Raw genomic sequence first — 17850 nt, forward strand, 5'->3', positions numbered from 1 at the left:
CTAGGACAACGCTTATCGAAAACTGAAATCATAGTATGTCTTAAAACCCTTATGTGATACGAAGGAAAGAGATGCATTTTCAGATTCAGCGCACACAAAACCATAAGAAACACGTTGTTTTAAGTCGGAGCAAAATTCGTATTGTTCAGTGTTATAGCAAACGGGAGAGAATGAGAGCGTGGGTCCGTTCCTTACAATCCGGAATCCTCTGGCTATGGGGTCATAACTAGATAGAAAAGCAAGCAGGTTTAGAGGCCTTAAGGTAACAGTTCCACCACGAAATTCACTCATTGAGGGACTAATGCCCTAGTCTGAGGATATTTTCAAATATTAGAAATTTTCAGGCAAAAAGTCGGAAGCGGTGGAGAGACCAGCTTTTAATCAGCGTTCAGTCTGAAGCGGAACAGACGAGAAGGCCTAATCCAAGATAATTAATGATGAGGATAGTGATGATGATGAATGATGATGATGATTATGGAGTAGGGAGATAGTGTCTACTGGATGCAAATAACCGTGAATCTAGTAGTAGAATAGCATAGGGAAGCGTAAATCTGTAGAAAATGTGTAAAAAAAAACCGGCAATCATATCTCAGGAAGGTTTAAACTCGATCGAAGTTTTCAGATGTCCCCATCAAGCAACCGAGTTTAAACTCCCTGATGTGTGCTGAGCTATCATATAGCAATATTAAAGCTAAATAGAAAATATTACAACGCCCTTCCACGTGGTTCGTTTCACAGCCGGAAAATGTAGGTTAGTTTATTTTACGACACTTTATGAATATCTTAGGTCATTTAGCATCTGAATGAGATGAAGGTGATAATGCCTGTGAAATGAGTCCAGGGTCCAGCACCGACAGTTACCCAGCATTTGCTCATATTTGGTTGAGGGAAAACTCCGGAAAAACCTTAACCAGGTAACTTTCCCCGACCGGGAATCGAATCTGGGCCACCTGGTTTCGCGGCCAGACGCGCTAACCGTTAATCGACGGTATGGACCACAGATAATAGAGAACTACAGTAAGTACAAGGGTTGATTGGAGCTTGATAACTGGTGAGCAGGCAAATATGCCACTTTAATCCGTGGAAAAGAGTTGTCAGAAAGTTGGATATGGATATAGTAAATAGTTGGATTATATACAGAGAAATACATGGACGAGACTCCCTCGACCTACTTGAATTCCGATGATACTTGGCTGTTCAATATCTCAAGATGTTTTCTAACTGCAAGAGAATGGGGCGCCCTATTTCATCACCTCGAGGAGTGAAATTTGATATGAGGTTTGATAATAATAGAGGTCAGTTCATGGCAAAACGACCCTCTCAGAAACACTGCCTGATGGAATCGTGTAAATGCAGACCAGTAACATTCCGCAAGAAGTGTGATGTAACTCTCTGTCAAAGATGATTTAAGCCTTACCACACTCGGTAAAGACGGACATTACTAAAATAAATGTATTTCATTATTGTTGCAGCATTGTGTTGTTGCATTAAATACTAAAACCGTCATAAATAAATTTATTTACATTGGTGTAAATGTTTCTGGTTATAAAACATTAAATATAAAAAAAATATATTTACTTTATTGCAAATGAATACGCAGATATCATAAGTGCCCAGCGGTCTATTTATAGACAGGGTGATATTCAACTACTTGGTGCACGGCAGAAGAAACAAAATATATTCTTGACATCTTATGAATTAAATTTATGAAATAGATACATTCTTTTAATTTTTCAAATAAAAATAATTTGGGCTTTAATGGGTTAATTAAATACAAAATTCTATAGAAGAGATCCCTTGAGACTCCAAAATAAATTTTGAATTTTGTTTCACTATCAATCAGATGGCGGTTTACAAGAATATTGTAAGCACCCTCGCTTTTCCTATTCTTGAAGATATCACTGTCTTCACCAAAAAGAATGCAAGATCAGGATCATTTCCTCTTCATCATTATCTTCCTCTTCCAGCATTAGCAAACAGGTGACGAGATCCACCATGCTCAGCAACTGATCCACGCGATCTCGCAGCCTGAGAAACCACAAGCCTCGCAGCGTCATTGCGAAGATGGTTCGCAGCGGCGGCCTCGCATCTCGCACGTCGCATGCGTCGGTTCAGAGAAACCAAGGCTTTACGATCATAGTAAACACAAACAGTACTAAGTTAGTGAGTATAGTACGTTCCAGAAATATGTTCACTTTCAATATTGAATCATATTCTCGCATAGGAACTGTCGTCCATTTGCCTATGTCGCATCCCGGTTTCCCCCACCCGCTTCTGCCCGTCCCTCTGTAAAGGCTAGTGGCTGGGTTGTCTTAGCTCTTTTCTGAAAACATTAATTTCTGTTAGGAATTGGGCGTCTACGTAATATTATATAACTGTTTGAAATAACTTAAAAAAGGGCATCGTTAATTAATTAACTGTCACGTGATTTCCCTCCTTTCTACAACCCTGCTACAAAACCACTTGGACGGCCAGTAGATAGCATGTGTGAGTAATTTTATCTTTTCGGATCCGGCAGAAGTGAAGATTGAACTCACAGCACATAAGGTACTCTTTTACAACTAGGTACAGAATTGTTTCAACATAAATTACTAGTACGAAGTCCACACCTGTGGAGTAACAGTTAGCGCGTCTGGCCGCGAAACCAGGTGGCCCGGGTTCGATTCCCGGTTGGGACAAGTTACCTGGTTGAGGTTTTTTCCGGGGTTTTCCCTCAACTCAATTTGAGCAAATGCTGGGTAACTTTCGGTGCTGGACTCCGGACTCATTTCACCGGCATTATCACGTTCATCTCATTCATGCGCCTAATAACCTAAGATGTTGATAAAGCGTCGTAAAATAACCTACTTAAAAAATACTAGTACTTAGGACGAAACTGGTAATTGGAATTAGGTACAATAGTCTATAGTGCGATAATATGCAAAAAGAACTGAAGCCTGTATAGAAATGAAAGGCCACCATTTTCAAATATGTGTTTAAATATCCATATTATGATTATTTTCAATTTAACTATATTGTACGCTAATTTGCTGTAGACAGTATAATATACACTGCATAATGAGTACATCCGAATGGACAGCTCATTTCGAGAGTAAAAACACTTATTGCTAATATAGTAGTGTATTTTGATTAACGAAAAACCTAATGAAAATTATCAAACTCAAAATCGCGATATTTCCTACTTTACGTAAATGGATGAACTACTTTTCTTTCCTCCTATACCTAGTAAAGTGATCTGTTTGTATTTTACGCCAGTATCATTGAACTCCAGTCGTGGAAGGGGGTAGCAATCGATGTTTCCGGTTGTCAACCTTAATCCAAAGATATAGCCAGGTTAATATTAGAAATGTTAGTAAAAATAAAATAATGTCCCTGTATCAGACAAAGAACATTTTCGCCTCTTTCACTCATAAGAAGTCAGGAGTCCTGTCAGCCTAAAACTTACTGAACGACTTCTTCCTCAATGTGTAATGTACAACCCTTGAGTTCACCAGTGACTTGTACCTGCGTGCCGTACGTGCTCTGAACAGCGCATACGGGCGATGAGGCACGCTTGCGCTCTCGTTGACATCACTGGGCTACATTGTAAGAATAATGTACTAAATGTATACAAACAATGGTTTCTGATACGCTACCTATAAAGGTAAAAGGTATCCCCGTAACATGCCATGAAGGCATGGAGGTAGAGCCCCATGCTTTCCATGACTTCGGCACTAGAATGAGGTGGTGTGATCGGCACCACGCTCTGACCGCCTTTTACCCCCGAGAAAGATCCGGTACTCAATTTTATAGGAGGCTGAGTGAACCTTGGGCCGTTCTGAAAGTTTGGCAACGAGAAAAAATCCTGTTACCACCTGGGATCGAACCCCGGACCTTTCAGTCCGTAGCCAGCTGCTCTACCAACTGAGCTACCCAGCCGCCGATAGGCTACCTATATGAAAATTAAACACTATTCAATTAGGCCTAGTTTTAATTTAGGAATTTATTTCAAGAAGTGAATGAATATATACGAATATATCGTATTTTTATGTCAATGTATGCATAATAATTGCTGCGACAATGTTACGATGTTTCTACTATATTTGGACAATTTCATTTGGCCACTTCCAAGTATCCAGTCCACATCTTTCCACAACTTTCACTTCTGATCCTGTTTTATCCGTTTTCATCACTACCCCTGAAAAATATGTTAATTTATATTTCACAATAACGTAGTCTACTAGTTTTTGCGATAGATAACTTCTTCTAATGTAGTGTTAGCACTGTGTAGGTTGAGGACTAGGCCTATACATTACTTTCGAAAAGTCAATGCTGCCTGAACCAGTGTCAGATACAAGTGACAGTACACCTGAGTCAATTTCTGTTTCGCTCTCAGATAGTTTTTTTTTTCTTTTTTGTTTGTCTCAGGGTCCTATTCTTTGTCGTTTTTTTCTCTTACTTTGCCTAACTATCTTCTTTACGTTGTTTCTTCATGTTTTACTTTTCTTCTTTTATGTTTCTTTTATCATGACACTCTTTCCTCTTTTTAGAAGGTACAGCAAATGGAACATCTATTATTTCATTATCATTATTTCCTTATATTTTTGGCCAATGCAAATAACTTTTTCACACAGTTTCTGGTGTCACATTATTTGATGGTCCTGTAGCATTTAGTTCATTAATACAATTTCCATCAACATCACTGCTTGGACTAACATTTGGATCCCATTTCCAATCTCCGTATTGCTTTCAACACTTCCAATCTCAGGTGGTTCTGCAACAATCATATCATTAAAAATACTTCTTAGTCGAAATCATCATTTGGAATAATACTCTGAATTCGATTTCAACATATCCAGTCTCCACATTATTTCCATCACACAATTCTTCAAAATTCACTGCAGCATTTCTATGAGAATCTACAGAGCTCTGAATATAAGGTCTGTATTCTTGATTGTCATAATAGGATGTCTTTTTAGAAAAAGTTCCAGCCATTTTCGCCCTGAGCGACCATCATTATTTCATTTCATGTCTTTAATAACCTTCTGCGTCTTTAACTTGGTCGGGATGCATGGAAAACTCCAATTTGGCTTTAGCAATAATCCAATTTTCGAACCGACCTTCCTCTTCTTTCGTTAATATAGCTGTGGTACCCATTTTTCGATCCAATGATACTTTTCCATGTAATTTATTTATTAAAGTAGCTTTTGGAATTGTTATATTCTTTGCTAGCCGTATTGGCACTCATTTGATTTCTACGTATTGCTTCTACAATTGCATAGAGATCTACTTCGCTATATTGAAAACATCCGTATGCTTCCTTCCTTTTATTTCCTTCATGCGTCATTTTGGACTGATTTGCAGAAAAATAAATTTAAAGGACTTCAATTGTCAATTTAAACTCATTTGAATATGAACCAGTAAACGTATCTTGCCTCCAGTGAATGACCACTCAACTTTGCGATGAAAGGGTAATGGAACAGAGAAAATTCTCTCCGGCGCCGGGATCTGAACCCGGGTTTTCAGCTCTACGTGCTGATGCTTTATCCACTAAGCCACACTGGATACCACCCCGGCGTCGGACAGAATTGTCTCAGATTAAGCTCCAACTCTTGGGTTCCCTCTAGTGGCCGCCCTCTGCACTACGTCATAGATGTCTATGAACGTAGGACCGAAGTCCACACATGTGCTGAGGTGCACTCGTTATGAGTGACTAGTTGGCCGGGATCCGACGGAATAAGCGCCGTCTTAAATCACGAAGGGATTTACGCATGTCATATATATTATTTTAATGTACCGAAGTACATATGATATTTCCATGCCACTAGAGGGAACCCAAGAGTTGGAGCTTAATCTGAGACAATTCCGTCCGACGCCGGGGTGGTATCCGGTGTGGCTTAGTGGATAAAGCATCGGCACGTAGAGCTGAAAACCCGGGTTCAGATCCCAGCGCCGGAGAGAATTTTCTCTGTTCCATTACTCTTTCATCGTATGATGACGCAGATTATCTGCATGGAAATATCATATGTACTTCGGTACATTATACTGTAATAATATATATGATATGCGTAAATCACTTCGTGATTTAAGACGGCGCTTATTCCGTCGGATCCCGGCCAACTAGTCACTCATAACGAGTGCACCTCAGCACATGTGTGGACTTCGGTCCTACGTTCATAGACATCTATGACGTAGTGCAGAGGGCAGCCACTAGAGGGAACCCAAGAGTTGGAGCTTAATCTGAGACAATTCTGTCCGACGCCGGGGTGGTATCCGGTGTGGCTTAGTGGATAAAGCATCAGCACGTAGAGCTAAAAACCCGAGTTCAGATCCCGGCGCCGGAGAGAATTTTCTCTCTTCCATTACTCTTTCATCGTATGATGACGCAGAATATCTGCATGGAAATATCATATGTACTTCGGTATATTAAAATAATATATAGATATAACACTCAACTTTGGACCATGGTCATTTAGGCTACTGATACAAGTTCGTTTTTCGGTCATTCACTGTCACATACATATGAAACAACAGCCACAGAGTTTGAATTTCGCGCTCAGAAATCATAATAACATATATAACGACCAGTAAATGACCAAAATAGTCATTCATTGGGAAGACCCATTATTCAGAGCCAGTGAATGGCCATCCACGTTATTTATGCAGCTTTGATGTTAGAATTAACTTTTTTTACTGAAATGGTTTAAATACCTATATAGTTAATTCCTTGCTTAATATTTACGAAAAATAACAAATAATTACATTAAAAGGCTGCTATATGAATCGTTGTCATTTGTCTTACCTTATTAGGTGTGCAAGCAGGATTGCACATTTGATGCACACCTGAAGAAAACTGTCATATTTTATACACAGTTACGTGATTCTGAGTGACCACTGAGAGAGAATATTTCAAAAGATATTTGATCTTCTGTAATTCGGGGTTTCAGATTGGTTTTTGCAGCTCTATAGCCTATCCTATTTTAAACAGATCTTTTACAATATGGTCATTTACTGGACCCGGCCATTCACTAGTGCAACTACTGTTAAGAAACGAAGCTGTGCTAGAAAGAGTGGATAAAGAAAGAATAATGCTCAAACTGATCAGGAAGAGAAAAGGAATTGGTTGGGTCACTAAGAAGAACCCGCCTTCTGAAGGATGCACTGGAAGAAATGGTGAACGAAAGAAAAGATCGGGGCAGAAGAAAATATGAGGTAATAGACAAAATTAAGATAGGTCTACATGGATCGTATGTGGAGAGTAAGAGGAAGGTGGAAAATAGGTGATAACACTATGAATAAATGAATGTGGGTGTTATGTGATAAAGCAGCAAAACATAAACATTACTCCATTGATGAAGAGTTTGTATCTGGCCTATTTTCAAATGAAATTAGGAGATGAGGACAAAAATATTGCGCCACATATCATGTATAAAAATTGCGCAGAAAATCTCTGAGACAGTGGCACAGCGGGATTCGTTCATGGGACGTCTCCATAACGGCTGACTACTGTTGGTGTTTAATAAAAGGTAACTCTCTTAGGAACGCAAACACTTGCCAACTCAGCATTTGTTTTCAACGAAGCGGAGGAGAAAATTTTTGTTTGAAATTTCGGGATTAATTTTAAAGTGTTTTATCCATAAAATTGAGATTTTATTAAGTTTAGCTGTGTTTCGCACATTTCAGAATGTACTTAACATTGCAATTTCCTTATAAAAAAATAAATAAGTATTTTTTTCCAACGTGGTAAAAAAACCGTATGTGATAAAAAAAAGGTAAGCAGATATCAATTCGGCACACCAGAATTAGGCTTACAGACTTATTCAACCCTGTGTCGCAAAACAAAAATTTAACTTCGTAGACCTGTGTAATTAGGATGACAGCAAACGGTGTCTCTCTTGTCCTGAAAAGGGCAATTCTACAGTGAACGTGCAATACACAGCCTACTTGGGGGAAAAAAGTGAGGATGAGTCATGCTTGGAGTGGCACACGTTACCTGCTTGAGATCGAGCGTGATGGTGACCCACTCGAACTGAGGGCCGTGCTGCAGACTGGGACTCTGCCACCAGCGCGGAGTGCCGTCGATAGCGTGCATGATGGGATGGCGCTTGTCGGAGTCGGGCGAAGCGGCGTCGCATACGCCGCACTGCGGGGAGCGCATCTGCACGTGCTCCACCAGCTTGCAGTACAGCTCGGGCTCGGGGGAGCCACACGTGGCGTTCACGGTGATGGCGGCACGCGTCGCCAGGTTGAACACGCTCGGAAACAGGCCGACGCCGCTGCCGCCCGTGGAGTCTGCGAAATAATTCATTCAATCTTTATCTAGTTCAAGAAGTCCGCCCATACAGTAGAACCTCTATTATCCGTGATAGTGAAGGGGGTGAACTGAACGGTTAATCGAAAAAAATGGATAATCCGTACCATAAGATATGTTTATAAATTAAGTGCATAATACACAATTCGTAGACTCTTTCGTGGTATTGTTTAACCTCTTCCCTTACTATATATTTTACCAGTTTTGTGAAAAAAGTGTCATATTTTTTATTTTCGTAAAGAGGTCATTTAATATTGCAGAATCACTGTACATCACTAATGTTCTTACATACCTAAAAATCACTATGAAATAGACATACATTCATACCTGAATTATTATCCCGAGTTATCTCGTGCACCTTGATTCCAGCTCTGGTAGTTGTCCCATTTTGATTTTCTCCTGAACTATTTACCAACTTATATTTTTTTATGGATTAATTTATAAGGTACAATACCAGTGCTGTTATCAAGGCGTTAAATGTTGCTTGTCGTGTGATAGACTCGAAAGCAGGGTATTACGCACAGTGGCACATTGCATTCCGGACAGTAGTATCTGCTCTCCTATATGAGAGCGTTTTGGGAAGAATGGTGTAGCAATCATTGAATATTTGTATCAGTACATCTGTTCTTCAGGTTTGTGAATAATGTTCTCTAGTATCACTATGCCCAAAAGTACACTTATTTCAGAGTCTGTAGTAGGCCTCCACGAATTATTTTCAGCATTCTGTAAACACTTATTAGCATGCTGAATCGTCTCCTCGAATATAATGTTTATGAGGTCATTATTAAAGAATAATTAAAAAAATTGAGAATTGTCGTTATCAGAAACAATGTTAAAATTTCAGGGAATGGGGACCTCGGAGGTGCAAGATGTCTTCTATTCAAACCACTATCGAAAAGACGCGACATCAACTGATCTGAATTTGTTTGTTGGTCTATAACATCGTCTTCTGATACCGATGTTTCATTTCCTAATCTTCTACAGGAATATATTCCTGATCAAAAGTTTCGGAATCACTAACTTGATCCATCTTTACAGAAAACAGCACAAAAACACTAAACACAAACAGAAACCGCCAAAACTAACTAGCATCTACTCACTAATATGTGTGAATGCTATATGACCATAGAATTCCACTCGCAAGGAAGAAGTACAAAAAACACCACCAGATATAGCAATGCCACTAACTTCTGTAGCCATCTAGTGAGGAAAAGGTTAATGAAAGAATGGAAACGTATAATTATATTCGGGATATAATCCTTAGCAGCGAAAATGGGACTCAAACGAGTTAACTCGGGTTAATAAATTTTCATACAAGTTAGCAACCTCAGTAAACTCGGGTTAATCAGGGAAGTGGTTAAGGTACTATGTAGTGGATCAGGAGTTCATTAAAAGTTCGGTCGTCAACAAGGGTTCTTGAGTTGATAGTTAATGATTGTCTACGGAAAAATAGAAGTATTTGAAGTCTTATGTTGTAGATTTACATACTTCATATCCTTTATCCTTTTTTTTAATCGCGTACAGTGCCAATCTCCTACTCTGAAGCAGCATTAACTACAATTACTTTCTTCTTTCCCAAAACTCTCAATTATTTGTTGTTCTTTTATTATTAACACAATACGTTTTTTTTTGACAACTGTGGAAGACATTTTGCATAGAAATTACATAGTACGGGCAGTCGAATAGTAAAGATAAGGAGTGAATTGTACACAAGTTTGTGGAAATTCTTGGGGTAATTTCTTTGGAAGCAAGTAGTGATTATTTTACAAATAACTATTTCTGTTGCCGACAGCGAAGCATTTCTACTACATACATACTTTTGTAATAAGGCCTGTAATAACCTTCTGTAGAAAAACTATGTACAAACATAACGTACAGCACTTCATATTTCTTCTGCAGTAAAAAGAAAATAGGAGCTACAGTAGAAAAAAAGTTGCATAATCCGATAATTAGTGAATAGAGTGACGGATAATCGGGGTTCTACTGTGCTTTGTGAGAGGATTCTGAACTTAGGCTTTAAATAGTGGAACTCTCTGGTCTTGTGTTAATATGTTTCAAGTTCACAGATAACATACATCGTACTTAAACCTTCTGGGAAGGAGAATAGTCCCTAATTCCCTACCGGAAATCGAACTCGTACCTTCCGCATTTGTAGCTAGAGAAGACACTGACTGAGACATAGGGGAGGGAAAATTAAGGCAATAATTTATAAATTTAAAAAATAAACAACAAATTCATCAACAAAAATAAAAGTTATAGAGGAGTTGGCAGGTCTAAAGACTAGTAAATGAATTAACACTAAGATATTATAAGACGAAAGAAATTTGTTCTGTGACAAAATACTAATATGTACTGTATATAGTGACGAGAAGTCAATAGAGATATAGTGGCTCACATAAGAAATGATACACTATAACACTTTCAGAATAAGAATGCATACTATGGCCTATGCTATGCCAACATAATGGTACAATATTACACAACATAATGGTGCTGCAACAGTACGGCATTGACACGTATTGAACTCACTCCTGAGTGAAGCTCCGGATCAGTAGGCTAATGCATCTCCTTCAGAGCTACATCGGTGGCCACGAATATATATTATATATCCTTGTCCAATGGCAGGGTCCTTAACTTGCCGTTAATTGACCCGTCTCTAAAAGCGGTCCAATATATGTCCCTAGTGTCGAAAAGAGTAGGCAATTAGTTCGTCAGAGAATATTCAGAGTGCACCACAGGCGGTGGATCATTACATTCGTAATGAATGGTGATGATGATGATGATTATATTATTATTATTATTATTATTTGGGATGTCACATTGGGTAGGCCTACACCTGAGACTCATCTATTATTCACTATTGTCAATTCACTGATCTAGATAAAGACTCAACTTACAGCATCGTTAAATAACCAAAAAAGTCAGTCTCTGAGTCGTACATTCGGTATAAATTAACATTAACACTCAACATCAGCGGAATTGTATTACCAGTAATTGTCATGTTGTGATACACTCTATCACTTAGTGGCGTGTCTCAGCTGCCAACGCATTGGTCGATTGCGAGCTACTATTTTCGATTGGTCACGGAAGGTTGCTTACGGTTACATAATAATAATAATAATAATAATAATAATAATAATAATAATAATAATAATAATTTATTTATTTAATCTGGCAGAGCTAAGGCCAGTAGGCCTTCTCTTCCGCCCAGCCAGACTCTAATTCTAATTGAATACAATTGCTTACATAGTTATTACATTAATATCTAGACCATAAAACAGCATGAAAGTAAATAATGAAAGTTGGATAAGTAATGTTAGTGCGACAATAATAAACATTGGTAAGAAATAGTTATAATAATAATAATAATAATAATAATAATAATAATAATAATAATAATAATAATAATAATAATGATAATAATAATAATAATAATGAGATAATTTAGATATTTATCTGTGATATATATAACCATTAAACATTGCGAAACCTGAAACAGCTATTGTTAACAAGAATTGTTAGAAAAATATTTCGTTAGCCTATTCTTAAATTGGTTTGATGTCTGACAGTCCCTGACATTACTCGGTAGGGAATTCCAAAGTCTAGGAACAGCCACAGTGAAAGAAGATGAATATGAGAATGTTCGGTGGGAGGGAATGGATAATATTGAGGAGTGTTGTGATCGTGTGTCTAGGTTATGATGGGTGGATAAATTTTGAAAACGAGACGCAAGATAGACAGGAGTGGAGTGAAAGAGAAGGGAAAGACAGTGGATTTTCCTACGATCTTCTAGACGGAGTCAGGACAACATTTCGAGGGATGGTGTTACGTGATCAGCCCGGCGAATATTGCAGACGAAACGGACGCACATATTATGAACACGTTGTAGTCTTTGCGCCGAAGTAACCCTTAGGTCAGTAAGCAGAATGTCACAGTAATCGAAGTGGGGAATCACGAGTGTTTGCACTAACATTTTTTTCATGGAAAAGGGTAGAAAATTCTTCAATCGCCTAAACGAGTGGATTAATGAGAATACTTTTTTGCAGGTTTCTGTAACTTGAATGTTCCAATTTAAACTTTTATCCATATAAATACCTAGATTCTTTACTGATTCACTGAACGGAATTTCGGTGCCGTATATTTTAATCAGGGACAAATTTGGTATGGTAATAGTGCTTAGCAAACGTGAATGGCCCACAATGATTGACTGTGATTTTTCTGGATTTAGTTCAAGTTGGAATTTCCGTGTCCATGTCCAGATTGAGTCCAGATCGTCATTAATTTTAGTTATTGCATCATTTATTTCTTCAGTGTGGAATTTTATGTATATTTGAAGGTCGTCTGCATAGAGATGGTGTCGGCAGTACTTTAGAGATTCTGATATGTCGTTGATATAAATTGTAAATAGTAAAGGGCCAAGAACTGATCCCTGTGGGATCCCTGACCTCACGGCCTGCCAAGAGGAAGAACGATTTCCAGCTATCACACTTTGTTGACGGCCATTAAGGTAAGAGGCAAACCACAGGATAACGTGCTCTTCTAGGAGTAGTCTTCTGAGTTTACATATAACAAGTCAATGTCTACAGAATCGAAGGCTTTGCTGAAGTCAAGTAAAGTCATTATTGTCAATTTACGTTCGTCTTGTGCCTCGTGTAATATTTTCTATAACAAGAGGCAATAGATCCACCATTTTTATTAGGAGTGGGAGGAGTATTATTTCTTTACAGAAATCAAAGGTATTATGTGTATATGTGGTATATGTGAAGTGGTGAGTTCCAAAACTGGAGCAATGAAAAAATAAAAAAATCTGTATTTCAGTTAATTCAGATGATACCCCTGCATCATATTACACCAAGTGTTTGTGTCAAATCTGATTATTTAGGAGTTTTTTTAATTAATTTAAAATATGGGTTTTGTTCCAGAACTTTGTAAGGCATCCATGGCCGGTTTCATCAAGCTTCTTTAAATCAGCACAAACGACTTGTCAACAAACGGGTCGTTTTACTTTAACAAGATCTTTAAAATCTGGCTGTTTCACCAAGTCTCGTTTCTTTAAAATTGATATGTGCTTATTAACGTGGGAATTTTGTACTTGTATCTTGCATGTTATGTTTGTCATACGACCACGGCTTCGAAATCGCGAATTTCATTGATTACATATGATCATGATATGATCATGGCCAAGTTTGTTTTGTTTGGCATAAGAAAACAATGGTAGGCAAACGGTTAAGATGTAATAATTTTAAGAACATCTAAAAGTACTTGTTAGTTCTTAATATATTTCCTAAATAAAGTATGTTCTCATACCGTAATTAAAAACAAAAATACAGATTGAATAACGTTAAAAAAGAAGAGATTTAGGTAACATATGGAAAAAATTATAGTTTTCCAAATGTAAATAGGAGGAATATAGAGCAGTTAAATGTTAACTTCAAAAGGAAATCTAAGAAGAATTTTGCGGACGATAAGTGGACAGCTTCAGAACTGATGCCTCAATTATATACATAGTATTCTTAGCAGTTGTTCTTAGGTCTAATTTTAGGACGAGAAATGGCCTCTTCCATAAATTGTGTACTACTTTTCTCTGTATTTCATGCAGATTTATGTACCTTGTAACAACATTTCAGAATTCAGGAGAGGTGTCATTATATTGGATTTTAAGGGGTATCCATTGTCTCTAAAAAGTAAACGTCTTTGCACCCTTACCATTTCAAAAAGCATCCTCCTCTTATATCTTTCAAATGTTGTGCCATCGTGTACTGACCCTTATGATAAAACTAGTGCTGAGATAGTTCTGGTGAAAATCGTTGAATTTATAAGGGATTTTTTAAAATAAAGATGCAGTTGATCGTATATGCAAGGCACAACAAAAGCCTAAACTCATCAAACCTATCCTGTCACAGATTCGTATGTGCAAGGTGTATAAGTGGAGTACCTACAAAGGAAACTATCTCAGCGGTAGTTTAGCCATGCGGTAGTTTAGCCACAATTTCTCTATGCATAGCTTTGCATATGGCATATTCTAATGTTGTTCAAACCGTGTCCGGGCTAGAGGTATCAAGAAATAGTTCTTCGCCATTTATTAACAGAAGGATGTTTTATTATATGTTTGGCATAGCGCGCGGATAATCCCCAATGCTAGAAATCTATACAACAAAGCAAGAAAATTGAAGAAAACAAAAAAAAAAAAAAATACGATTTATCATTGAGATTTATGTCACGAATTGCTAACAGTCAACATTAATCATTCTAATTAAACTTAAAATGTGGACAGCACAGCAAAAAGTGAAGTGCGTGCTTTGGCTTGCTGAATTTAAATCTGTTACCAGAGTTCGACACCGACTTCTTCTAGAACTCGAAATCAATTTTGCAATGGAATAGAACTCTTAATAAGATAGGAACCTTGATTCCACAAACAGGCAAACATCCCAAGAAAATAATAAACGAAAACGGTCGATCGTATACGAACTGCATTCAACCGGAGCCCAAGAAGTCCATTAGGCACGCTAGTCATCAGTTACAAATTCCCAAATCAACTGTCCATGAGATTCTTCATAAATGACTCAAACTACATGCATCTTCTTCACCTCATCAGCCGAACTATAGAAGATTAAGACAAAATTTTGAGACTGAAATTCTGCAACGCATTAACGAAAACACTTCATATCTTGAGGAAGTGGTATTCAGTGATGAAGTTACATTCCATCTCTGCCATAAAGTTAACCGCCGTAACTGCTGCATATGGGGGTCGTGCTGTATCGGAACACTAAAAGACATGGAAAAAGTTCATTTGGATAGGGTTAATGCACAATGCAATTATTGGTCCATTTTTCTTCTTGAGAAAACCGTGACTGGGCACGTGACCTTGATATGCCAGAAAATTTCGCTGTGGCCCAAATCCCTCTTGGATCAATATTTCAACAAGACAGTGCTCTACCACATTATCACCATGATTTCACTAGTTTCCTTCATTTAAATTTATCTCGTCGTTGGATTGGAACAGGCGGACCCAAAGGATGGCCATCATGTCTCCTTATCTGATTCCAGTGGATTTCTTCGCCTGGAGTTTCATCAAGGACTTTGTGTATCAATAATATCTAATCTAAAATTTGATACAATTGTGACAACGCATCAGATTAGTAATTGACCGCATAATGCTTCAAATGTTGCAGAACATTTGGAGGGAATTCGAATATCGTTTGGACATTTTCGACATTTTCAGAGCAACAAGATGCTCACATTGAGATTATTGAACTGGATGTAAAACTTGGAGAGTTTTATATAACATTAAAACAAATTTTCAGTTAATTATTCTCATTGTTCAGGTTTTTCCTTTATTTCTTCATATCTCTAGCTCGGACATGGTGTACCTGTCATGGTGCCAAGTGTTGATTTAGGCAAAAACAATGTTTCGTGTCGCATGCAGGAGAACAGACATAACATGCAACAGTGAAGAAGTAGGGGGGGGGGGATTGTCTCTAGTCCAACATGGACGGACGACTGTCTAAAAAATAATGTATGGCAGACATGTTCAAATTTATTTTATTTTATTCACAGAATTGCTCCACTCGGCCTGAGGCCTCGTTTCGCAAACATCCCTATTTGGAAAATAAAATACCATTTTTAACAATTCATTGTATCGTAAATAACTATTGGGCGTCAGGCAATTTAACAATGTGAAACGGTATTGCTGAAATTATACTGTTTTTTAATTTCGCATCATGATTTTTTTTTATTCCTGTAACTGACAGTAGAGACGAGTCCATGCGGTCTATTCCAGCGTTTCTCAGCCTCTTTCATGATGAGACCTCCCTTCGTCACAATACCGGTACTTTAGTGCGGCCTTGTGGCGTAAGTTGTAGAACAGAATATTAAACATAGCAATATGAAATTTGGTATTAATTTAATAAGAAAGCAATTTAATTAGATGTTTTTATTTAACGCAAAATGTCGAATGTTTAAATTTGCAGGGAACAACTTTTAAAAATACAATGATGATGATAATGATTAATAATGATAATAATAATAATAATAATAATAATAATAATAATAATAAACTTTCAGTGGTTTATTTTACCACGCTTTATCAACTGCTGTGGTTATCTAGCTTCTGAATGATATGAAGATGATAATGTCGGCGAAATGAGTCCAGGGTCCAAACACCGGACGTTATCCAGCATTAGCTCTTAATGGGTTGATAGAAAACCTCGGAAAAAAAACCTCAACCAGGTGATTTGTCCCAACCAGAATTTGAATCCGGGTCCGCACGTTTCACAACAGCGGTGGACAATAATACACTATCATTATTATTAACATTAGCTACCGAACCCCAATTAACCACTTTTCTTACCACTAGAGCAGGGATCGGCAAAAATGTAATCGTGATCATAGTAATAGTTACGTCGCAGGGGCAGCTCAGTAAACTGTCTTTGCTTCACCCCCTCCCTTCGATCCAACTCCCCTACAACTCCAGTACACAAACATCTATCAGTGGTGGGTTACCTGCTTAGATTTAGATTGCTTCTTTCTCAAAACCTTCAACGTCAGTTCGGAAACATGTGTTTCAGGAAGAACGGGAGGAATAGTATTTGTTGTGCACATAGTGACAATGTAGACGCCTCTTGTGTTCTAAAATTCTAATAGGCGAGTATAAATCAAATATCGAGTGACATTGCGACACATATCATAATGATATCACAAAATCATAGGGAAGCAAAAACATATCCAATGTAATTGTAAACGGAAACATATACAGTAGAAAATAAGGATACAAATAATTTTCTTTCGCAGGGCTGGACGGGGCGAAGCAATTAAAACATAAAAAATTCAAATAATAGTTCCCGTACTAAAATTACATGATGAAACAAGATATGAGTCAAAGAGAACTCCATGTAACTTATGTTATTGCTTTGGAAATTTCAAAATCATTGAAGTGCTACGAGTGCTCGTATAATGAAGAAGAGTCCATTAAAACATGTCTGAATAAAGTTGCTAACATTATTTGTCCCGAATAATCTGATGTTTTTATCAGTATGAAATTATAAACACGGACAATACAAAGGAGAATAAGGCATATTGAAACACTAGCTGAGCGAGAAATAAAATCAAAGATGCATCAAACTATGGTCTAATCTCCCGCTTTAGATAAACACACAGATATTGATGCATTAGAACTGTTAGGGCCATATTCATAGACATTCTTAGCGCGGGCTTCCGGTGAATCATCAGCGAACTAACGTTTTTCATATTCCTAAACCAGTGTTAGCGATATAACATGATATGATATGAATCCTGTACAAGTAATCAGGCGATAGTTGGGGCTAGTTTAGCACGCTCGTAGCGCAGACTAGCGAAATGTCTATGCATAGCACCCTTAATGTTCACCCCCGGAGCTACGAAGGATCTCTCTGCATAAGAATATTTGCTCGATATCATTGCACTTAAAGGAAATATAACAGGAGAAGAGTTATTTCAAGCATGAAGAAAATATATAGAAGAAATGAATCTGAATATAAGAAACTTGTATCTGTAGTAACAGACGGGACTCCAAAATAAATATG

The 17850-nt window shown here is 37.7% G+C and overlaps 1 protein-coding gene across 3 annotated transcripts in view; it reads right to left on the reverse strand.

The window, feature by feature from the left end:
- Positions 1-17850, reverse strand: part of wb (wing blister) — a 1096738-nt gene that overhangs the window by 933413 nt on the left and 145475 nt on the right. For all 3 annotated transcript variants that reach the window (XR_011333780.1, XM_069834429.1, XM_069834435.1), the window contains exon 2: positions 7973-8271. Coding sequence is in view for 2 of the 3 variants with exons in the window: in XM_069834429.1 (XP_069690530.1) it covers positions 7973-8271 (299 nt within the window). In the remaining variant the exon portion in view is untranslated. The remainder of the gene's footprint in view (positions 1-7972; positions 8272-17850) is intronic.

The sequence above is a fragment of the Periplaneta americana genome, chromosome 9 (assembly GCF_040183065.1).
Source record: "Periplaneta americana isolate PAMFEO1 chromosome 9, P.americana_PAMFEO1_priV1, whole genome shotgun sequence".
NCBI classification, from domain to species: Eukaryota; Metazoa; Arthropoda; class Insecta; order Blattodea; family Blattidae; genus Periplaneta; species Periplaneta americana.